Genomic DNA, 25,713 nt, shown 5'->3' on the forward strand with positions numbered 1-25,713 from the left:
TTTTTCTTTGAAATTGTTTATTTGAAATAGCGGAAGTTATTTGTGTTTGTAATAGCACTAAATTGTCAAGGGTTGAACGTTTGAAACAGGATTGCGCTGCGTCAATTATTGCATATTTTTCGAGAAGCCATGTTAATCTTGATTAATCATTTTCTCAAACATTTTACATTTTTCTCAAATATTTTATTTATGAACAGGTTAGAGGGATAGGTCTATATGCATTTGTTAGGTTTGAGGGTAGATCAGATTTTTTTATTGGTTTGATAATTGATTCACGCCACAGTCTGGGTAGTTGCTGAGTATGCCATATCTTGTTATAAAGATTCAGCAGTGTTGCAAGGCTAGAATGAGATACATTTTTGATGAATATAATTGGGATATAGAGCAATAGGAATTTGTGTATTCTGGTCATTTGGACTTTCAATGTGTTCGACTTCAGACCTGAATTTCCATGCAAAACTTTCAGCCATGATTTGAGCAATTGTTTAGTTATCTGTTATAACTTTTCCATTCAGTGATATTGCTTGAATTTTTGGAGGAGTTTTATGACCTTTCATTTGTCTTATTTTTGTCCAAACTTGAGATGGTGGAGTATCACTACTAAGTGTAGAAACAAAATTTTGCCAGAAATCTTTTTTGCTTTTTTTAAGGACATATTTCGCTTTTGCTCCTAGCTTTTTGAAATAGATCAGGTTTTCTTGAGTTCTTTTTTCGATATCTGTTGAGGGCCGTTTTGCGTTGACGTACAGTTAGTTCACATTCTGAATTCCACCATGGTACTGCTTTTTTAGAGGGGCATATTGTTATTTTTTTACATGATTTTCTGCAGACATAATAATGCAGTTATTAAAGAGAGTTATTGCCTCGTCTATATCTTCAGATTGTTGAAGTAATAAAATATTTATTTAGCGATATTCCATTTAGTAATGATGCAAAAATTTTTATTGCTATTTGTTATGACTATCGGGAAACGGTTACTATCATATAAGCTATCTAAAGTATACCATGAGAGTGAATCAGCAGACTTGGGATCACATATGCTTAGATCGATGGAAAAGTAAGTTCCTGTGGCGATGTTAAAATATGTACTGGCTCCACTATTCATCAGACAAGTATTATTGCAACTCAATAGGGTCTCTACAGTTTTTCCTCTACCAATTGTTTTCTTTAAGCCTCACATAGTATTATCGGCGTTAAAGTCTCCAACCAGTATAAAAGGGTTGGGAAGTTGGCGAATTAAGTCATCTTACTCGGTTTCTGTTAAGTTGTAATTAGGTGGAATATATGTACTGCATATGGTTATTTGGTCGGGATACCAGACAGTTGGCCTCCAAATTGGTAGTTAGGATATATTGTATAGAAAATAAATCATTAGACACGGAGATAGATGTTCCCCCACTTGTTCTTGTAAACGTAGTCTGAAGGAAATGGTAACCTACAAAATTTTTAAGTTCACGTCTATGCGTTTCCTTGAAACTGGTTGAAATTGGTTTCTTGAAGGCAGATGATATCTGCTTTTGTATTATTGATTAATTGTTGTAAGCGTTCTAAGCGAGGATAGAATCCATCGCAGTTCCACTGCACTAACGTGAAAGTAAAATATTTTACATAAAATTTTTTATATAAAACATTGAGAACGTTGAGAGGTCAGAGAAGGGTCGGTTAGATAATCTTCATCATTATTTGTAGATTGCGATGTTGTGCTTCCAATTTCTAAATTGTCTATATTAAGTTGCTGTTTAATTTTCTTAGAAACTCTTGTAGATTTATTCTTGATTGTTCTATCTTCCAGTGAAGGGTATATTCTAAACATGTCGTCGAGTAGTGATCGAACATTTTGAGTAAACTGATGTGCTTCTTGTAGAGAGTTATTACCGCCGAATGAGTTTTCCAGAAAGGCAAGAAAATTTTCAACCGGTAAGACGAATAAGTTTGGGTTTTCTTGATAAAAATTATTTATTGTGAGAACAGAGGAGGCGATTAATTTAGATTGATCGAATGCGACTTTCTTGGATTTTTTACTTTTATGCTTTTTAGGCACGTTTGCATCGGGTGAAGGCGTGTGTATGTCTTTGATGGGTAAGTTAGTAGGTGGATATATCGACAGTTTTTATCTGTTGACTGTGAACTATATTTTGTGTTGTGTTTGGTGGTGGTATATTGTTTGATATTGGAGTAGCAGGGATGGGTTCAGCTGGGGACGTTTGTTCATTTGGGAGAGGATTGCTAGGGGGATTTTTAGCGGGACAGTTATTTGCTGTATGTCCATGTTTTTTGCATAGAAAACATGCCATTTTGTCAGTGGAGAGAAATATTCTGTACAAATTATTGTCGAATGGAATTATTATTGAAGTTTGAATTTCGAGGCTATCTGTGGTTGGAGTAACGTATATATGTCTTCTGAAGCTCATAATATGCGTCAATTCATCACCGAGGATTCCAGCTTTAATATATGACACTGGTAAAGCAAGTTGAAGACCTAGATCTTGACGGTGTTTTTCTATAATTTCATGAGGTATTGATGAACAGACGTTGGAGATTATTAGTCTTTTGACTGGGGTTAAGAATATTCTTACGGGTAGTTCTACAGAGTTGATTGTAATCGTAGGATATTCTGTTAAAATATGTTCAGGACAAGTTCGACAAGTTCAGGATTTGTTAAGTAGATGCATATCCGATTATTGGAAATTCTTGAAGCGAAGCATATGTTTTTGGGGCTAACAATGTTACCTATGGGTTTGACGTAGTCGAGTAGTAATAAGTTTGGTTCAGTATGTATTAATATGGCTTGATCTTTTTTGGGATATTTCGGTTTGGTAATTACTATTTAAATGAGAATAAGCCACAATTAAAGGTTAAAATAAGTTTATTGACGTTTCAATTTCCTTCCGAAGTGGAAATTTTAATTTTTTATTTTTAAATAAAAAAAAATTCGGGCCGACAAGAATGATTAAAATTTTTTTAAAAAAAATTTCGCACTTTAACCTTATTTTGGGGTATCTCATGAAAGTGACTATACAAAAAAATCTCATGGGGATATTTTTCCGAGCGAACCCGAGCTTTTTGTCTTGTCTATTTAAAATCTACCTTTTTAATCTATCCATATATCATCAAACATTGTCAAACCATTTGAAGATCACATTTTACAAAACAATTAACGCTTTTGTTCCCATCTACGTTTGCTTGGCAAAATTTTTGTATTACCTTTCAAGGTTGATAAACCTTATGTGTTTTTCCCAACTTTTTTTTCTATGTAGTAAAAAGAGTTATAGACAATTTTAGACTTAATGTCAGGATTTCATCAGATACCGTTATAACAATCTTTAAGAAAATACACATCTTTAAGTACGGAAAAATAAGCATTTCAATTCACCAGATTACCGTTTGGATTGTACATAAGTCCAAATAGCTTTTCAAGAATAATGTCAATAGCATTCTCAGGTCTAACACCGAACAAAGCATTTCTTTATATGAACGACATATTGGTGATAGGAATATCAGAAAAACATCACTTAGATAATTTAAAATAGAAATTTGAGATATATCGGAAATTTAACTTGAAACTAAATCCAGCAAAATGTTAATTTTTTCAGAAGAGAAGTCACATATCTAGGACACGACCTCTCTCATGAAGAAATATCACCTAAAAGCAAAATACCCAACAATATAGAATTACCCAACACCTAAAACTAATGATCTTATAATACCATTAATAAAATATCTTAAATTTATTCAATGTCACAATAATAAAAAGACTGAAATTAACTATAAAAATTAATTAATCTATCAGTGAATAATAATATTGTTACTATATACCTATCTAATTATAAGAAATTTTATTAGATATAAAACTTGTGATAAAAAAAATTTTAATGAGCACTCCGAGCCGAAAAGATTTCAACTGAGAATTTGACCAATTAACGAGCTTATTGTACCTGACACTTGATATTCCACAACTAACCAAAATTAAGTTATTTGACTTTAAAATAAAGGGAATAGATTAATAAAATTAGTTGTTTAAAAATATATATATTTTCTTGGAAAATGTGGCTTATCATATTGTAACGTACAATAAACCTGGAATGGGTAAACAAGGGAGCCCGAAGTTACAAGCTATTTTGGGTAACGTAAAAATAAACCCAGTGGGATGTTCTGTATTTGGGCATAAAATATGTAGACTAGAAATCCTTAAACGGTTTATTTAAAATTAAGTCAGTAAGAAAGTAAATTAAAAAAGGATTAAACTAACTGAAAACAAATTAAATTATAAAAAGATCAAACTAAATGGAAAGAGCGCTACCTTATCTTTCCAATAAAAAACTAAGAGACAAGGAAAACTCAGGATCCTAGGTGTTACAGAATTCGTATAAAAAAAAAATAAAAACTATAAAAAAATATAACAAATACGTTAAATCTTTTTCCAAACTAAGTATTATATAATCAAATAAGAAGAAAGAATCACACTTACCTCATAAGCTCTTTTTTTAAACTTATTAGAATTATTAATTTAGTGTCCAAGAGAAAGTAAGATAGTAAGAAAATAAAAAAAAACAGTGGTTACCTACTATAGTATTTTTCATATAAAAATGCGTGCACGTCACAATTTATATAAAGTGACGTCACTTATATTTAACATTTCCAGAACGTCAACCTTAGAGTTCAAATTTTCCTAACACAGCTAATAATACGAAACCCATACGGAAATGCTCGATCTTTCATAGGCGTCAACGTGGTATAATAATAAGAAAAATGGAATCCTCATTATATTGGTAATTTTGGAATTATATTGATTAAATAACCAAAAAAATTTGTTATTATTAATAATATAAATTTTATGAAATAACTCTAATGAAACTGAAAGTCTAATATTCCACAAAATAATAATTTTAATTAAATATATTAGACAATTGTACGCAACTGATACGGGAATACTTTAAATTTTTTGACAGTTCAGCGTGTGGCAAAATTGTTTAAAGTGTTGCCGCTTTTTTAGAGTAAGAATTTTGTTGATGTTTTGATTTCTTACACAATTTGATCATAATATATTATATATTAATAAATTGTATTTATAAATACATTTAAATTTAGATTAATAGCTTTAAAAATTTATTATTGTTGTGTATTGTGATTGTGCTATGCCAAAACAACTAAATAGTCTGAAGAAAGCTGATAAGCTTTCATATAAGATAGATTATTTTGAACAAGAAATAATGGCGGGACGTTTTTACTATTAATGCTCTAAATAGAGGTAAGTTTAAAATTTAGAATAAATATATAATTTTGTATTAAAATCTTTTCTTATGCATTTTAGTGTGTTGCAGTAGTCTTAAAACTAAGTATATATACTGTTATATAATAGTTTGACAAATAGTTGACATTTTAAAAATTCCTCACTTACTAACTATTCTGAGGTTTTGGCAACGCTGTGGGGTTCTGACGTCGTAAATCTTGAATGACGTGCACACATTTTTATATGAAAAATACTATATACCTATATATATATATATATATATATATATATATATATATATATATATATATATATATTTATATATATATATATATATATATATATATATATATATATATATATATTTATATATATATATATACTGTTGTAATAATATTGTTGCTAGACAGGTAAATGTCATTACACACCGCGTGTAACTATCATACTGTATTTTTTTCTCAAAGTTCGCAACACCCTGTGGAATATTCTAGCATTTATAAAAGATTAAAAATCAAACTTAATTGTAGCATTAGGCTTTCTTAACATTTTGGTTTTTTGATTAATGCGCTTATATTCTATAATTAAAGAGATATGTACTTTTACACGTTTTTATCAGCATAACGCAGAAGAACGTGCACGCATTTTTATAATATGAAAAATACTATAGTTATGTTTATTACAGGCTAAATTCAAAGCTGAGTATAATAACTTGGAATGATTTTATTCCAGTAATTTTGCCAAGACATTAGGATGATATTTTTAAAATACAACTGTAAATCTGTATGTAGTTGTATGTTTTTAGTCTCAATATTAGAAGACGTGGCTTGTTTTGCAAAGAGGTCGGTGAGTTCGTTACCAGGGATTCTCACATGAGAAGGAATCCAGATGATGGTTAGGGATACTCCCAGTGAGATTAAACTATCGAAAGAGTTTTGAATAGCTTGAACCAAAAGTTGTACCGTATACATACTTTTGAGAGAATAGATAGACTCTATAAAGAGTCGGGACATATTGCTATTTTTTGTATACTGGTGCTAGTGAGTGGGCTGTATTTGAAGTTACAGCACATTCAACAGTTATAGGGCTCTTAAAAGCATCTATGTATATAATTTGATCAAATCTGTTGTTAGAAATTAATTCTTTAATGATTTGCCTTAGAAATTGTGGATTTGTCTGATACTTACCATAATTAGTTAACGAAAGATTAAAATTTGCTATCAATTTATTCCAGGGAGGTTTAGGTGATATTAATATTGCAGTTGTGGCTGAAAGATCGATATTATTCAGATGTGGTTGGAGATACTGTAGCATAGATTGAGGTTGAATAGGAGAAGGAGAGTTTAAAAGGTCATTACTTAGTAATTTATAGGCTGAATTTTAGGTATTAGCTGAGATTCGAGACGAATATTTCAAAAGGAGTTGCCGGCGAGTTAGCTAGAGAGGAAGTTTATTAGCTTGGCAATATGAACTCCGCAGGTCTCGACCTGAAGGCTTTAAGGCAAATTCGAAATGCAGTATTGAGTACAGAATTGAGAAGTTTTAAATCTGATGGGTTAGCTAACATATAAATGAAACTGTTTTAAAACGAATAAGGTATCTATAAATCTGAAGCAGGTAGTCTTCGTTTGCACCCCAATGATGAGTGGACAGAGTTTTTAATATGTTACGGTTTGTCATGCACTTAGTTTTGAGATCTTTTAAATAACATTTTCAAGTAAGTTTACTGTCCAATGTGAGTCCTAAAAACCGTATACTCTTCACTACAGGTAGACAAGTTCCATTTATGGTTATTTTAGGATTTATAGTACTGACTGTCTGCAAGAAAACTTAATGATTTTTGCCTTCTAAACAGAAAAGTTAAATCCGCTCATCATCCGGACTTATGCCATTCAAGCAGTTAGCCAGTAGCATTCTGAACCAGTTTGCACGTGGCTACAGTGTCTTTGCCTCGACAGAAAATTGTTCAATCATCTACGTAGAGTGCAAACTTGACTGGCAGCACAATTTGTTTTACAGATATCGTTTAAAGCAAATATAAAAAAGTTTAGGACTCAATATTAGGTAATTTGATTGTTCATTAGTTCGCCCATAATTATAAAATCATCTGCTAATTTTTTTCTTGGATAAAATCTTATTGTTTCCTGGTTTTGTAAATTAGGTTATGAAAATAATTTTTAATTTGTGCGTCATCGTCAAAAAAGGAAATTAATTTACAGTCTGCGATATCTTTTCTATGGATCAAAACTTTCTTCTATTTTTATAATATAAATTTACTTTTGATCATAAGTGAATAATAGTTAGGAACGTACCTATTATGAAGAAATTCTGAAACTGTTTTCTTGTCACAATTTTACGTTAAATATTATTTTGTATAGAATTAAACCACAATTGATTATAATGATAATTTTATATTTGTTTTGACGTTTCGATTTTCAATCCGGAAATAGATTTAAACAAATAATTTGAATTAGGAAATTAGATTTTGATATAATAACTTGATTTTAATTGATCTAATACCGTTCATTTATATTTTTTTGAATACTAACTCCAGTCGTCAGAGATGAAAAAATGCCTTTGAACTTATACGAACAAGCTGAATTTGACTAAGAATGTCAATTTAAGGACCCAAAAAAAGATGCAAAAAAGGTTTCTACTCCTACCTCCGAAAATCTCCCTAAAAGCCCCCTTGTAGGGGGGGGGGGAATTGATTCACTAAGAATATGTACGCTGGCCGTAGAAAAAATGTTTTAAATAAAAAATGTAGCTGAGATAATTTTTACCAAAAATGTTTATTAGCACTTTTTGTGTAGAATTAACCGTTCTCGCAGAAACAACGCTTGAAGCGACCGGAGATGTTGAGTATCAGTTACTCACGCGAAATTAATTTTAAATAAAATTTCAGATGGTCCTATCGACAAAAATCAAATGAAGCAAAATAAAGTCAGTTTTTATAGAGGTGTTAAATAAATAAACGTCGCGCGTTTTTCACCATTTTTTACGATTCTCATCAATTATCATCTTAGAGCCTAATCTTTAAAACCTATAGCATGAAATTTCGGTTTTAAGATTTGGCAATACATGCGAGGATGAAAGGTTCTTAGGCATATTAGTAATATGCCTAAAACGCTGAATTTAAACTTTCACGTTACAAACGATCTAAAACGTTTAAAACTGCTTATTTTCGATTACACAAGAACGTTTGTCTATAGATTATAAAATTTCATTTTATAATCTATAATTAATTTATTAATTTTTTAATTATATAAGTTTATTTCTGATCAGTGATTTTTGATAAACCTTCAATAGAAGAAACATTTTGGTTCCTATGTTCCGGTAGTGAGTTCCCGTCAGAACATCTTTGTAGTGGGTTTTGTTCATAATTTTCTCCTTCTATTGTTATAGACGGCAAAAATTGCCAATCCTCGAAGAAATCTGGATTGAACGGTTCTATTTCCGTGTTTTTAAATGCATTTATTGCATTTGATGAAAGAACACTTTTTAAATATGCTCTATTAAAGATACTGGCTACTTTAAATTGGGTAACTGTTTTACCTGGATTCTGCCGCAGCCATAATTGAATTTCTTGGCCGTAGTAAGTTTAAAGTGGTCTAAAAAATCCTACGTCCAAGGGTTGAACGTGATGAGAGCAGTGAGCAGGAAAAAAACATAATAATAACTTAACTTACATAATTTTCATTTGCAAACTGGAGAGCTTTAAAACTTTTATGACTACCATGACCATCGAGTAACAACAAAACTTGGTTGGTTTTAGAAGCCTTGGAATACCTTAAAAAATGTTGCAGCCAGAGACAGAAAATGTCGGAAGTCATCCATCCTTTTTCTTGAGCGAGTAGCTACACTTGCAGTAGGTGCATCGATCATAAGTTCGTCTTTCTTCTCTGTCGAGGAAAAATCAAAACAGGAGGAACATATGTTCCATTTGCATTCATTGCACATACGACCGTAACATGTAGACCTGCACTACTTAAAGCATCAATTTGTTTGTGACATTTACTAGCATAAATCTTCTGCGATCTCTTTTGCACAGTTGTCAAACTGGACTCGTCCATGTTATAAATGTTTTCCGGTGGAAATTGAAACTCGTCTAATATATGTGCTAATGCTTTAAAATAGGTACATATATTTGGTTTATTAAAAGCTTGAGCCCTTGCCAAAGAAGTATTTTCTGGAGTTCGTAATGATATTCGAGGATTTCGCTTTAAAAAGCCTCTGACCCATTTTCAGCCTGCTACCTTGGTTTTCTTATTAAAACTGTGGCTAATATTGTTTCTTTCAGCTACTTCGTATATAAGTTTACGTAAATCTTTACTGCTCAGGTCAAAAAAAAACATGCTTCCATAGTGATAATATGGTCAGCAATTTCCTTTTCAATAGCAGTGGAAAATATTGGTATTCGTCCTTCCAAACCACCTTTGGTACTTCCTTGTTGCTTATTAAAGCGCCTTTTCAAAGTCGTTTTTGGAACGTTAAATGTTTTTGTTGCCAGCTTAAACCCCGCAGTGTTTTCTTGTATGCTTTTTAAAGCTTGCTACATATTACTCTCATTCCACTGTTGCGAGGATCCATCCCTGTAAAATGTATTATGTTAATCGTTAAGTAGCAACTTATTTCCTTTTCCCTATTGAGACCCCTAGTCCGTCATAGGATAGGTAACGACAAAGTGGTCCATCATAGGTAAATAGACAAGACAGTAAATTTAGTTCTGTTACTTTTGTTTTGACTATTCTAACCTACAACAAAGTATAGTATTTGACAAAGAAAGTGTAGTCATTTTATACAAAACAAAAGCAACACTTAGCTTAACGTATGTTACCAGTTAAATATTACTTACCAAAAAAATTTATTAGATCAGCAACGCCAAAGTTTAATTGTATTTCACAAATTTACTGTTATAACCGCCACGGGTCTGAAACTTTGCAAATACTAAACTACAAACTTCGTGCGCAAGCGGCAACCGGCGATGTGCACGTCTTCTTCTTTAAGTTCCATCTTCTATCGAAGGTTGGAAATCATCATGGCTATGCGGACTCTGTTGACTGCCGCTCTAAAAAGTTCTGCCTACTACATTCAAACCATTACCTTGTTCTTCTTCGTCTTCCCACATTTCGCTTTCCTCGGATTTTGCCTTGCATAATAAGTTTTAATAATGCGTATTTTTGCCTTCTCATCACATATCCTAAGTACTCAAGATTTCATCTTTTGATAGTTAATATTATTTCCGCCTCATTTCCTATCCTTCTAGTTACTTCCACGTTTGACATTTTTTGAATCCATGATATTCGTAGGATTCTTCTGTAACACCAAAATTGAAAGGCGGCCAACAAATTCAGATGTACTTGTTTTAGTGTCCAGGCTTCCAAGCCACAAAGAAGAGCAGAGAACACGTAACATCGAAGCATTCTCAGGCATAGTTCTAACCTTATATCCCGACAACAAAGAAACTTTTTAAGTTTAATGAATGATGCACGTGCTATTTCAATGCGTGTCCTAATTTCTTTGCTTTGGTCTATATCTGATGTGCATATAACCGCGCCATATTTGAAATTACAGCAGGGTGTCCATCATAGGCAGGAGTCCAACATACACACACTTCCCCTACAAATCGAAATTCCTCAGGAAATCTGGATCTACAGGAAGATTAGGATCTAATAATGGAAATTCCACTACGACCACTACTCAGTTACACTGAGAATAGTAAAAAATGGCAAAAATCGCGCAACGTTCATTCATCATCATTATCATCATCATCATCACTGGCTCGACAACCCTTTTTGGGTCTTGGCCTGTTCCAGGATTCTTCTCCATTCTGATCTGTTTCGTGCTTTTTTTCTCCAGTTTTTTATTTTTAAGGTTGTTATATCATTTTCTATTTGTTCTAAATATCTCAGCTTCGGTCTTCCTCTTGTTCTTTTTCCTACTGGCATCTGTTTGAATATTTTGTTTGGTATTTCGCCTTCTTCCATTCTTTCTACATGTCCTATCCAACGCAGCCGTCCTATTTTAATGAATGTTATAATATCCGGATCCTGGAATATTTTGTATAGTTCAGAGTTGTATCTTCTTCGCCATATTCCGTTTTCTTTTGTTCCCTTATATATGTGTCGCAAGATTTTTCTTTCGAAGGTGGCTAACAACGTTTCCTCTCTTTTAGTGAGTGTCCAGGTTTCTGAGCCGTATGTGAGTACCGGTCTTATTAGGGTTTTATATATTAGGCATTTTGTTTTTCTTGCGACGTTATCTGATCTTAGTTGCCTAATTAAGTCATGGACATTTATTTGCAATAAATATTCGCCTCTTCACTTCCTCCGTACCGTTATTATCAGACGTGACTAGGGATCCCAAGTATATAAAGTTTTTTACCCCGTCTGTGTTGTATTCTCCTATTGTTATATTTTGTGGCTGCCTTACTTCTGCGTTTTTACTTACCTGTATATATTTTGTTTTGGTCTGATTGATTTTAAGACCACTATTTTGTGCAGCTCGTTCTATTTGGTTGTATGCCTCTATCATTTCTCTTCTTGATCTTGCGATTATGTCAACATCATCTGCAAATGCTAGTATTTGCACACTTTTATTAATGATTGTTCCTCGTGTATTGACTGTTGTGTCCCTCCGTATTTTCTCGAGTACGATGTTGAACAAGATGCATGATATAGCGTCTCCCTGGCGTAGTCCCTTTTTCGCATCTATTGTTTCCGTTAATTCATTTTGTATCCGGATTCTACTTTATAGTTTTAGAGATTCTTTTATCAGTTCTATTAGTTGTGTTGGTATATTAAATTCTTTCATTGCTTTTATTAAGAATTCTCGGTTTATATTGTCATATGCGCTTTCAAAGTCTATGAAGAGATGATGTTTGTCGATGTTATATTCACTGGTTTTTTTCGAGGATCTGTCGCAGAACAAATATCTGGTCTATTGTTGACTTCTGTCTACAGAAGTCACTTTGGTATTTGCCAACTATTTTTTCAGCGTGGTCTAAGTCTTTCATAAATGACGGTTGACATTATTTTGTATGCTGCATCCAGCAGCGTGATTCCACGGTAGTTTCCACATTCTAACTGATTTCCTTTTTTATGTAATGGTACAATAATACCGCTATTCCACTCCGCTGGTAGCTGTTTATTCGACCATATCTTTGTTATCAATTCATGTGTTTTTTGTAGTGCGTCTCCAACGTTCACTCATTGAACAGATTTATAGAAACTGACTTCATATGTGACACAATACAAAAATTGCATACAAAAGCTGCATACTTGTTCTTTAAAATGCATTGATTTTTGTCGATAGGACACTCTGATCAAAAGATATCGAATTTTTACTGTCAAGTTGACACGAATTTTATTGAAAATTGATGTCGCACGTAACTGACATTTACTATCGCCGGTCGCTTCAAGCGTTGTTTCTCAGAGAATGGTTCATTCTACACAAAAACTGTTAATAGCTTTTTTTTATTTATTATTATAATTATTATATTACACCTACCACGGAGGGTAGGAGTGTTAACATTTTTTACATATTTATTGCGGTCCCAAAATTACCATTCGTAGCAAAGTGTAGCTTGTTCGTACGACATACATGATTTATAGCTCAAATCTCTGACGAGAATAGTAATTTACGTAACAAGTTCCGAAAGTGATATTTTACGAAACAAGTAGGAAGTTTCCAGGGCGAACCATAGGCGAGTCCTGGAATCCTGCGAGTCTCGTAAAATTACTTTTGGATCGTGTTTCGTACAATATTTTTTCTGCAGCCGTTTTGTATGTTACAAGGAATATATGGATTAACTTTAATTTTGAACTTTTATTAAACACTTTAAAGTTACTCTTGTGAATTCAACATTAGAAAAATCTACTTATGAATATTAATAACACAATTATAACAATTATTTACAGTGCTATTGTTAAGAATATTAACAGAAGTGGCAGTATTGAAACTAGTGTTAGACGTGTCAGTAGTTTTACTATTTTTGAGATATTAACTTGGTTGCGGCCATTTTGAATCTGTGAAGCTATGTAAATTTTATTTCTTAAAGAATTTTCTAGGCATCCCTCTGCTACATTAGTTGATTGCCATCCTCCGTGTCTTTTCAAGTTGGTTATAGTACCACCACTATCAGCCAGTAAAGTGGATGAGCTCCTTCGTAGACAGTGCCCGGTGTATTCTTTGGGATGCGGTAATTTAAGAAAATCAGCAATAGTGCAGGCGATTTTTCCAAAAGTGTGAATACTGATAGGTTGTATAGTACCTACACCTTCCATTTTTGTAATGTACAAATAATCTACGATGCGGTGTGTTTGCTTGACGTAAAACAAATATTATTTAAAGACAAATACAAAGAAATGTTATTTTCTTCAATAACCACTAAGGTTCTTTCCATGTTCGTTTTAGAATTAGGAATTTTAATCACTAACATGGTTATCTTATCTTCTATATCATCTAAACTCATTTTGCAAAATAAAACAATACAAAAAAAAAATAAATAAAAAAAGAGAAATTTGATTTAATTATTTAACCTTTGTCATTCAGTAAATCTTATGTTGAGCTAAAATTTATCTATTCCTTATTTTTTATTCAATACTTTCGATTTTTTTGACGTGACAACGTCTTAAATTAGGTTGTGGTTCGGAGTCACTCATGAAAAAGTGTAACGCCCGCTCACGTCTGTTACGATGAGTCACCGAACGAGAGAGAGGTACGCCGGACCGGCGAATGCCTTGCGTCTCTCTCCCACTCAAACATGATCGGTCCGCTGCGCGCGCAGCACTAGAGAATTAGGCGCGTTGAATCGGTGCGTGCTTGTGTCTCTGTCTTTCTCGAGCGTTCTTGGCGTTGGAAAACCGAGAAAGCGTCATAATACAAGTTCACACGTGTGGTTAAAGTATCGTCAGCTGTGTCTGTAGTGAAAATGTGGAGTGCTTAGATTCGTCATTTACAACAACTACAACAATAAAGGTAAATAATTGTACACTAATATTTCATTATCGTAAACTATGATTGATTGATTAATTGTTAGATTGACACAAAAGTTGAGAAACTGAGTTTATAGGTTATGTCATACTATTGACAAATGTTGATAGTGTTAAGTAAATTATTAGTTTAAACCACTCTGCAATCAATCGTAATTCAGTCGATTGAGAAGAAACAGCGCGTTTCAACTGCAAACAACTATTGTGCAATTTAATAATATTCATATCAATAAATATTCTACCGAGAAAAAGACGTTGTCACGTAAAATCTTCGCTCGTAAAACCGACTTTACAGGCAACCGATTTTTTTGGTTTGTAGCGGATGGAACTTTTGGATAGCGGCTTACATCTATATTATTTTTAATGTTAAGTGTGGACTTCGAGTAATTGCTCCACAGGCTTGATGGCTTCAAGATATTAGATTTTTCCATTAGATATGCAAGAATGACTTCTTCATTTATAGTATGAACATTTTTATCGTTGCTCCATTTTTGAAATAAATCGTAGACTAATTCATACCTCTTTCTTGCCTTTACCGGCAATAATTCATAATAAAATACATACAATACGTTGTCATAATAAAATACAAAGTTGATGTTATTGTCAAAGCCGTTACCTAGCTACCCAAAATTGTCCCGAAATTGAAAAAAATAGTCCCCAAAGTAGCTACTTTTTACACAACTCGTCCTTTCGCCACGAGTTGTGTAAAATGGTACTTTCGATTTAATAAATCATACCGAAAGTTTTATTTTCGGGACGGCTGCAGAAAAAACAATTTTCGGATTAGAAACCCGTTGATTTCGCAATTTCTCTCCACTCTCCGCCTATGATAATTGGCGTTGTTTGCTTTGCATGGACTATGGACTACTCCTGACAGCAACTCAAAAGCTGTGCTCTGTGCTGAAAAGATTTAAAACCAGTTTTTTAAAACAGAATATGATTTATAATTATTTGAATTAAATACCAGCTCAGCTGTGAGCTGTGTTCTGTGGTTTAAGCATTGTGTCACCGAACGTTGTGTTTGCAGTTTGTTATAAGTTCTAAGTTGTAAATCTATATTGTTTGGTTGTAAGGTTGCTTGCAGTCATTGCACATTGCAGTGTTTTAAGTTTTAAGTGTTTACAAATTCTTTTAGCTTGTTTAGTTTTAACTTTAACCTAATTAATTTAATAAAAATCTTAACATAAAGCGAAATGAAGCCCATCTTGTACCATTTATCTCTAAGTGGACCTTCCAGAGGAGCATATTTAGCGGCTAAAGCGGCGGGTGTTGATGTAGATATACAGATTATAGATGTATCAAAAAGAGAACAATTCACTGAAGAATTTTTAAAGGTAGGCAGTGTACCTATTATTGTACTATAATAGACAAACTTTACTATGTACATTGATCACTGCCAATAATATTTCATGAGGTCTAATTTTCTTTACTTTTTTGAAAATTTGTGGTATCTTACAAGCATCCATAATACCTAATTATAATTTTTTTTGCTGTTTGTTTCTTTCCTCTTTAATTTTACCACCCTAACAATTTTTCAGAGCAGCCGTCTCAAAAGTTCGAATAGCTATGATGATTGCCGACCTCCGCCGCGGAGATGGCACTTGAAGAAGAAGAAGAACAATTTTTCGCTTTTTTACTTTCTCATTCTCTCTTTCTGACTATGCAGAAAAGTCCATATGGTCTAAAACAAAATACCTACCTGTATTTAAGCTTCCAACTGCTATTTTTAGTTTAGTGAAGTTTTCCCATTAGAAAATTATCAATCTTTGTATCTTTCTGTATTGTGTATCTTATTTGTTATTAAGATCTGATGACAAAATCATAGAAAATCTGTTGTTAATTCAGCCATTTGTTCCTAACTGTGAACTATGAATGGTAAGAACAAGTCACTAACAGCATATTTGTAGTTAATTTTCAAGTACTGCACCAATAAAGAATTCTATGCTTTACTAGCTAACTTCTGTCCTAGTGAACTCAACTTTTTATTGTGAAGGCATATATTTGCATGATATTTCAGCAGTAGTATCACAAATCAATTCATTAAGTGTCTTCCTTCCCAGAACTTACTCGTTAGCTGTAATATCTTCTGTTATTGTTATATCACATTGTAGTAAATTGTTTTATTAAACTTTCAGATCAACCCTCAACATACTGTACCTACTTTGGTTGATGGAGATTTTGCTGTGTGGGACAGTCATGCTATTGCAGGATATCTGGCAACAGTATACTCAAAGGATGATAATTTATATCCCAAAGATCCAAAAAAGAGAGCTCTTGTAGATCAGAGATTATTTTTTGATTGTGGAACATTATATCCAAGAATCCGAGCTATATGTGTAAGTAGTTAAAATATTAAATTTTATTTTATAACCACTCTTAACACAAAACCTTTAAATGGAATACTGTTTAACCAGAACAATATATAAAAATTAAAAGAAAGTTGTTTATTTTTCTTTATATCTTCTGCAGAAAAATGGTGAAATATTGAAACAAAAATACTTTGTGGAAATAGAAAACAGAATATTCTGAATGATTTCTTAAAAATAGTATATTGTAAACATATAAGTAACATCTAACAAACCCACATATTTATTGAAAAAGTAGTAATTATATAATAATAATATATAATAAAATAATTACATCTTTATTTAGGAAGACTTTAATATTTTTGTGGGAAGTACTCTTATCAAAGTTCCAAAAATTATGAAGCCAATATAGGGAATTATCAGTTAATGAATAGATAATGGATAGTGTGCAGTGCAATTTGTCAGTAACATTTACTGACTTTACCAGATCCCTGTATCTTATAACACTGTCTACTGTTCAGGACGATACCATACCTATGGATCTGGTAAACATATCTATAAATAAATGGTTTATGTGACTTTATATTTGAAATTACTTTGAATCTAACACTGCCATCTCATAGTAAACATTTCAATACACTTCTGGCAGCAATAGCCCCAGATTCCGATGTCTGGTAAAGTATTTACAGTATATAAAAAAATATACTGATACTAATGCGGCAATTTGGAATATTTTACTTTTAAAAAATAAATAAAATTATCAATTTTTATTTGAAGTAATATTTAAGTGTACAAAAATATATAATAATTAAAATAGTAATTAATAATTAGATATGTCTATCATAAAAACAAGTTAAGCACAAAGCCAAGCACAAGTTGTAATGCTAACTGTTTATGAAACGGTAGCATTGGTATCTTTTTTTTCGATGTTTGTTTTATTATAGACAATCCAGTTGTTGATTATTGTAGCACCAAAAATTAGTTCAAACACTACCTTACGATACCAGTTACGACCCTTTTGTAAGAAAGAATAATAAGCTGCCATTTGGTCACTGTAATGTACACCTTTTTTTAGCTTTGTTGTAGTAAAATATATTCCACTGGTTCCTCCCTTGTTTTTGTTCTCTTTTTCTTGCCTGTATTGCAGAAGTTTAGGGTTTACTCAAGTTTACTGGATAACATTAATACTGGTGTCTTTTCTTGCCAATGGATTACCTTTATATTGTCCTTATTTTTGATGCCAATTATTTCATTTTTCTTTACTTAGTTTCTTTGGAACTGTTCCCTTTGGAATACCTTTCCGATTGCTTTTAAGAGTCCCACAATAAAAAATTTGGTGATCTAATATATCTTTTGCAAGAGGAATGCCCGAATAAAAGTTATGAGCATATAAAGCTTTTGTTTATCATATTGGTTTCTTTTCCACAGTAAACCATTACTTTATAGGTATATCCGCTGAGGGTACATAGTTTATATAATTTAATATACATATTTATGGCGTTTGTTTTTTATATTTTGCCGTATACTCAAATGACCACGCCATGGTCTTACCATACTTTCATCTATGACTACATCCCTTCCTCGCGTCATGATTTTCACGAATCTCTCATTAAGTAAGTCTAAAACATGTCTGATTTTGTATAATTTATCGTTTCTTTCTAGTACACCGTCGGTATTTTGAAAATGTAGATATCGTAGAATTAATAATGTAGTCATAACTGAGGAGATAAACTTATTATTATAAAGGCCATTTTTGGACCAATATAATCGAATATTAGGGACCTTCAAGAATCCCATGTAGGTCACGATACTAAAGAATTTTTTAATTTCTTCTTTATTAGTCGGAACCCACTTATCACCATCTGTTTCCTGAATGTCAATCCATACATCTTCCTCAGCATCACCTATAAAAAAAGATAATGAAAATCAAATTATAAGAGTCACTTTTATTCTTACAAATTTCTTTTTTCGATTCATAATTATCAGTTTCTATATCACTGGATAATTCTTCATTCAAATTTATGGATTCGTCCCTATCAGAATTGTCGCTATCTTCACTAGGAGTGTGTATTCAGGATCTCCATCAGACCTGGTTGGAGGTCTCCATCAGGATCTCCATCAGAAGTTTTCCAATGGATCATCCATTCATCTATCAGATTCACTTTCAGCTTGTATCCAAGCACTTTGATACTTGTTCAGCACCGATTTAACCATTTTTCCCCCAGACGACATTTTATAGATTTTAATAAAAAAACAACATGTGTACAATGTTTACTATAAAACTAATAACCAGTTACGGAGGTCCGGTAAATCCCATAGCGTAAAAAATTTCTTTGTGGGACGTTACCAGGTGCTGGCATCTGGTAACTTAAAACATAACTAAAATATAAAGCATATCACGACGATTCCGTAGGTACCTATATCATAATATTTAGTTCATACCAGACCAGCAAGGTCTCCAAATTTCAGTACCGGTTGAATGTAAAGTTCATACCAGACCCATGTACACTCGCAATCATAAAATCCAGGTCACCTGGAAAATTTTAAGTTTCTGGAATATTTTTGCATCTGGTGGAGTAATAACCTTTTTTTTAGGTTAACGTATTTTTTATTTGTCATCAATGTTTGTTTTGAAAGAAAAACAAAACGGTTTTTTATTGTTTTTATTGAAAAAGCTGAAAACAAACCAAATTGTTGATAAAACAGGCATACGAAAAAAATGGAAAATACAGAACGTGGTAAAATGTCAGTGAAATTTCAATGGCTCATATCGTGTATTGCCTCCACTTGCTCTAATGACCTCTTGCAGACGACGGGGCATACTCTCAATTTTTCTCCGGATTACATGTTGTGGTATGTTATTCCACTCTCTCACTAACAGATCCTTAAGCTCCTGTCCGTTGTTAGGAGGAGATGTTAGGGGTTGAATACGTTTTTTCAAATCGTCCCAGATATGTTCGATGGGATTCAGGTCCGGAGACCTAGCTGGATAGGGTAACATCGTAATTCCAACCTCGTCCAAGTATTGCATACTGATCGTGGCAACGTGCTTTCGTGCGTTGTTCTGCATAAAAACGACGTTTTCTCCAAGCCTTACCATGGTATGCATAACATGTTCTTCCAGAATCTCCGTAATGTCCCTTCGTGCAGTTAAGGACCCATTTTCGATGAAGGGTAATTCTGTGCGGATGTCGGAAGATATACCTCCCCAAGCCATGACCGAGCCTCCACCAAATGGCATTCTTGGAGCAATGCAAGCTTGTGAAAATCATTCACCGGTTCTCCTCCAAACTCTTACACGTCCATCGGATCCAGTTAGGCAGAAACGGAATTCATCTGAGAATAACTCTTTGTTCCAATCGTTAATTCCCCAATGCGCGTATTGTCGAGCAAAAGCTAGTCGTGCAACTCGATGCGCCAGGCGAAGTGGCGGTCCTGTAGCCATTACCCAAGAAGATAGTCCAAAAGAACAAAGTCTTCTCCTGACTGTTGCAACGCTGACATTGCCATTTCGTACTTCCTGTAGACGATTTCGATGCATAATCGCAGTTGAGGTCCGGTTTCGTAAAGCTTGAAACACAAGAAAACGGTCATCTCGTACCGTGGTCATTCTTCTTCGTCCAGAGCCAGGTCGTCTTGATAGCAAACCCTTCTCCTGAAAGCGTTGAAGCACTCGTTGAACCGTAGAAAGGCTTACGCCAACAGTTCTTGCGACTTGCTGTTGAGTGTGACCGTCTTTCACAAGAGCAACAATTTGTGCCGTTTCAACAACAGTCAAGGGTATTTTTGGCAAAAAATAAACAATAATAAACACTAATAATGGCACTAATAAACACTAATGGTGGCAATAATAAACGTTTGTTCGTTGCGTTTGAACAGAAAGTCGAAGCACAAATGAGACATTTAGAACAAGCGGCAGTTACAGGTACCGTTCATTTTGGGAAGTGTGCGCTTTCCCGCGAAATCGGCACTATTGAAATTCTTTGTTGCAAAGGAAACCGCTAAGACTACAACAATTCTCAGAAACATGCATTAGTTTGTATTTGTGTTATTATTATTTACGATAAAGCTCGTTAAAAATGAAATATCAGTGATTTTCAAGGTGACCCGGATTTTATGATCGCGAGTGTATTTGGTAACTTCGTGAACGTGTTGAAAATGTACAATTGCAGAAAATATTAAGAAATTATTAAGAAAATATAAAGTCAGTGTAGTTGCAAAATTATTCAAAAGTAATTACGATTTTTAATTGAATTTAAATTTGGAAATCTGTAACATGCAGGTGTAAAATGCCCATAAGTAGAATTTTTTTTTTGTAAAAACCCTTTTAGTTTGCAAAAAAAATTAACACTGAAGCCAGGTTTTATAGAAAATAATCTTCCATGTAGTATTTGTACTTGCAGTTTCTAATGGGTTATTCACGACTGACCGAGTTAAAGGTCCTGATCTTTACACTGACGGTTCTCGAAATTATTACAACCCCGGTTTCTTCTGATCCGAGGGCCGCGTCTGCCACCTACCTCAGAAGCATAATAATTTTAAATTAAAGTAACTATCTTTCAACAAATTCTATATCTAAAAATGTTATTTTTGTTACCCATTTTTATTGGTTTATTGCGTTTTATTATATTGTTTTTACCTAGGTTAATAGGGGTTAGAAACATTAATGGTACAGTCTAGGTTAAAGCTGTTGCTTGTCAGGACTTCTAGAATTATGAAATCGCGGCAATAATCGCCTTCTGGCACTTTAGGGGACTTCCATGCTCTCAGTTAGTTCAGTTTTCCTCATTCCATCTTGAAGATGCTTCAAGATGGCATGTGGCGTTTCATTTGAGATACAGTACTTTTAATACACCCACTAAACAATAGCATCAATGAAATCAAATAGCATTAATAATATCTAAATGCCAAAGTTCTAGTTTTTTACTCCCTTTTAATTATTTGATAAAATAATTCATTGTTTTTTTTTATGTGGGTTAGCTATCAAAATTGTAGAGAGTGGGAAGGTATACTAAAAAATATAATTTACATAACCACTTATTTTTGTTAGTTTTATTGATATTAAATAATATCTCTAGACTTTTCCGATATGTAGGAATATCATATTCTGGTTTTACAACCCTATGTGGATTTTGTCTTCTCAACCGCAATTTTTATATATTATTAAATATTTCTAGATTTTGCTGATATGTAGGAATATCATATTTTATTGATATATATATATATATATATATATATATATATATATATATATATATATATATATATATATATATATATATATATATATATATATATGAGGCGTGTAGATGCAAAACCGGACATGTCTCATTTTGGTCGAAAGAAAACTAACACCAGGAACAGTTAAGAAAACTCTTTCAGGACTTCTTGAATTTGGCCGAATTATCAAAAGAATGGATATTACCTATCATGTCAACTATCCACAAAAAGGGCAGCAAGGATCAGTGTGAAAATTACAGAGGAGGAATTGCGAGTAGAGTGTTCATGCCGGTTGACCCCACCATAAGGAAATCAATGTGTTAGAGAGAGAGCGTTCTATCAATGTGTTGGAGAGAGACAGATGATGTCATATGCTCCGACGCACCGTGGAACGAGTCTACTGACTTATAGTTCAACTTTTATTCGCTAGATGTCACTAGTAGTCACTTGTCATCTGCCTTTTTCAACAATAATTTATAAATTATTTAGCTGCCAAATCTTGTCAACTAGTTGCAACTTTTTTCCGCTAGACGTCACTAGTAGTCACTTGTCATCCACCATTTTTCAACAATAATTTATAAATTATTTAGCTGCCAAATCTTGTATTAACGCCCATTTTTTAAAATCCAAATTACAATTATTAAATAAATAAATAAAGCTACTAATATGGGGACTCGAACCAACAATTGTCTGTTCCAGCGGCAGACGCTATATCAATTTAGCTATTTCGCTCTCGCGTATATAGAATATATTTGATGAAGCGACTAAGTTTTTTGGTCAAGTAAAAAATATTTAATTCAAATACATAATTTATAGAATTTTATTACAAAATTGTAATATATTAGTAAATAAAAAAAACATATCCTTTGGAATACAATTTAATTATATATCTATAAATACTTCATTGGAAAATGTTATTTCACAAGGAGTCCCGTTTTTATCTATAATATTGGTACTGAGAATATAATATATGCATTTTACATGCAATTGTATTTTCTGGACATTTAAAATAGTTTACTGCATAATGGTATTGTCCAAGGGAGTCCCATTTTTATCTATAATATTGATGTCGAGAATTAGACACACACATGCATTTTACATACAATTGTCATTTCCGGATGCTGCATGTGTTGTGTTACTAAGTATTTGCTATTGAATAATTAATTATGAACCAACACGACTTTCAAGAATAAACTGGAAAATGTTTACTATTAGATGCATGTGACTTCAATTAAGCTACAATATAAAATAGGATGCACGACGGTTTTTCATTTATCGTGCTTTGTTTAGCAATAAGAAAAATTTGTTTGTGCCTAAAAGTTGTGTCGTGACTAATATACCGAGGTAAGTTTTCTCTTTTTTATGATTTTGTTTTTTAACTTGTATATTCACATATTTTTGAATTCTTTGTAACTGTACACATATTTTTCTCGATATTCGTCTTATTTGTTTTATTCGTACAGTATACATAATATTTCTCTATTTTCATGCAGTATACACTATTTCGATAAAAATGTTATTTTAGTGTTCTTTGATAGAAATTTCAAGTTTATTCACCATACGTATTCTTTATTTTCTAATATCTTGTTCTATTTTCGTTTATATTCATAACAATATACATATTATTTCTATTTTTACATGTATTTTGATTTTCGTTTTTGCTATTATCTCATGCCAATAGTTTAAGTTCGAATTTCTAAATATATACAGTTGTGTATGCAAACCAATAAAAAATTGAAAGACCAGCCATTCGCACAGTATACATATTATTTCTATTTTTATACAGTATACATATTTTTTCAACAAAAATGTTTTTTTTAGTAATCTTAGATAGAAATTTCAATTATCTTTCTCGATCTTCCATTTATTTGTTTTATTTCTCAATTTTAGTTTTATTCGTACAGTATACATATTATTTCTCTATTTTCATGTAGTACACACACTATTTCGATAAAAAATGTTATTTAAGTGTTCTTCGATAGAAATTTCAATTTTATTTCGACACTAGACATATTCTTTCTTTTTTTAATATCTCGTTCTGGTATGTATATTTGTAACAATATATACTATTTCTTTTTTCATATGTATTTTGATATTATCTCATGCCAATAGTTTTTAGTTTGAATTTCTAAATATATATAGTTGTGTATGTAAATCACTAAAAAATTGAAAGACAAGCCATTCGTACAGTATATATATATATATACATATATATATATATATATATATATATATATATATATATATATATATATATACATATATAATATATATATATATATATATATATATATATATATATTATTTCTATTTCTCTATTTTTATACAGTATACATATTTCGATAAAAATGTTATTTTAGTAATGTTCGATAGAAAGTTTCGATTATTTTTATCTTCGTCTTATTTGTTTTATTTTATCTATATTTTTATGTAGTCAAGACCCTATTTTGACGAAATTGTTATTTTAGTGTTCTTCAATAGAAATTTCAATTTTATTTTCACACTATACATATTCTTTCTTTTTTAATATCTCGTTCTAGTATGTATATTCGTAACAATATATATATTTTGATTTTTCGTTTTGCTATTATCTCATGCCAATAGTTTTTTAGTTTGAATTTCTAAATATATGCGTTGTGTATGCAAACCAATAAAAAAATTCAAGGGCCGACAATTCGTACAGTATACATATTATTTCTATTTTTATGCAGTACACATATGATTTCGATAAAAATGTTATTTTGGCATCTTTCGATATTATTCGTACAGTATACATATTCTTTCTTTTATAATGTTTTATTCTATTTTCGTAGCTCGTTTTGTTCGTAACAATATACATATTATTTCTTTTTTAATATTTCTTTGATTTTCCGTTTTGCTATTATTTCCTTAGTCTTAGTTTGAATTTTCTAAATATATAGATTTATATAGGAAGCTAATATTTTCAGATGGATCTAGCAAAAATTAACTGTGCGTCTTCGATTGCAGAAAGGAAACCCATTAAAAAAAACTAAAAGAACTACCAGTTGGACAGCCATTTCCAATACAGTCCGCAAAAGTGGTGAACGGCAAATTTGAACCAGCAGTTTTGGTAGATTTGGGGACCGAAATAGTTTTTCTGCCTCAGCGGGTGACCGAAGTGTACCAACCAAGGGGACCAAGGGGAAGTGGACCTTGGCAAGCAAAGACTCCTATCATCGTTTAGGATAACTGAACATTAACGTTTAGAAAAAAGGATAGGGGTGAGCAATTTTTAAATTTTTTTCTTATTTGTTTGTCGTAAAGTGTTCTTTTATAAAATAAAAGTCTTCGAATAATATTGACTATTTCACTCATCTTAAAATTTTCACATAATCTGACCAATCACAAACCAAAGACAGCTTGTGTTATCGCAAAAACACCAACTGTCTTTCAATTCTGATTGGTCTATCAGCTTCGTGTTTTCAACGACGTAACCATGGATACCGATCGCAAAGCAAAGTTTGACGTTTGCCAAAAAAATTATTGTAGCTGTATACGTCATAATGAGTCGTTTCGGTGGTACTTCAAACTAAGTTATAAACCAAAACATTGAAGAAAATATACCAAGTAACACAAGAAAATCTAAATCTTATATATGGAGACAATTTATGAACCGTTTATAATAATTATAGTCGAGAATAATGTATTTTTTTCGTGTACAAATGATTTATTGTTATAGGTAAAAAATAATTATAACAAATTATTTATAGTTATAATAAATATTTCATGATTATGACTAATTGTGAATTATTCAAAAAATGGGTAGATTTGGGTTACCTAGATCAAATGTATTATTATTAAATTCCTTCCTCTCATTCTACTGAATTTTTGACCTATCACTTTGTTCATGAAATAGTCTAATAAAATACCACTCGTGATTTAATTTAGCTTATAAATTTGTCTTTTATTTCTAAACTCAACTGAGTTTCTTAAAGAAAACACCACT

At 32.1% G+C, this 25,713-nt stretch overlaps 1 protein-coding gene across 1 annotated transcript in view; it reads left to right on the forward strand.

Annotated features, from left to right (window-relative positions):
- The first annotated feature begins 15,096 nt into the window (after nucleotides 1–15,096).
- Nucleotides 15,097–25,713, forward strand: part of LOC140441333 (glutathione S-transferase 1-like) — a 54,070-nt gene continuing 43,453 nt past the window's right edge. The window contains exons 1-3 of the mRNA XM_072531985.1: nucleotides 15,097–15,267; nucleotides 15,410–15,554; nucleotides 16,356–16,556. Coding sequence (XP_072388086.1) covers nucleotides 15,414–15,554; nucleotides 16,356–16,556 — 342 coding nt within the window. The 5' untranslated portion in view covers nucleotides 15,097–15,267; nucleotides 15,410–15,413. The remainder of the gene's footprint in view (nucleotides 15,268–15,409; nucleotides 15,555–16,355; nucleotides 16,557–25,713) is intronic.

This window comes from Diabrotica undecimpunctata, chromosome 5 (genome assembly GCF_040954645.1).
Source record: "Diabrotica undecimpunctata isolate CICGRU chromosome 5, icDiaUnde3, whole genome shotgun sequence".
Taxonomy (NCBI): Eukaryota; Metazoa; Arthropoda; class Insecta; order Coleoptera; family Chrysomelidae; genus Diabrotica; species Diabrotica undecimpunctata.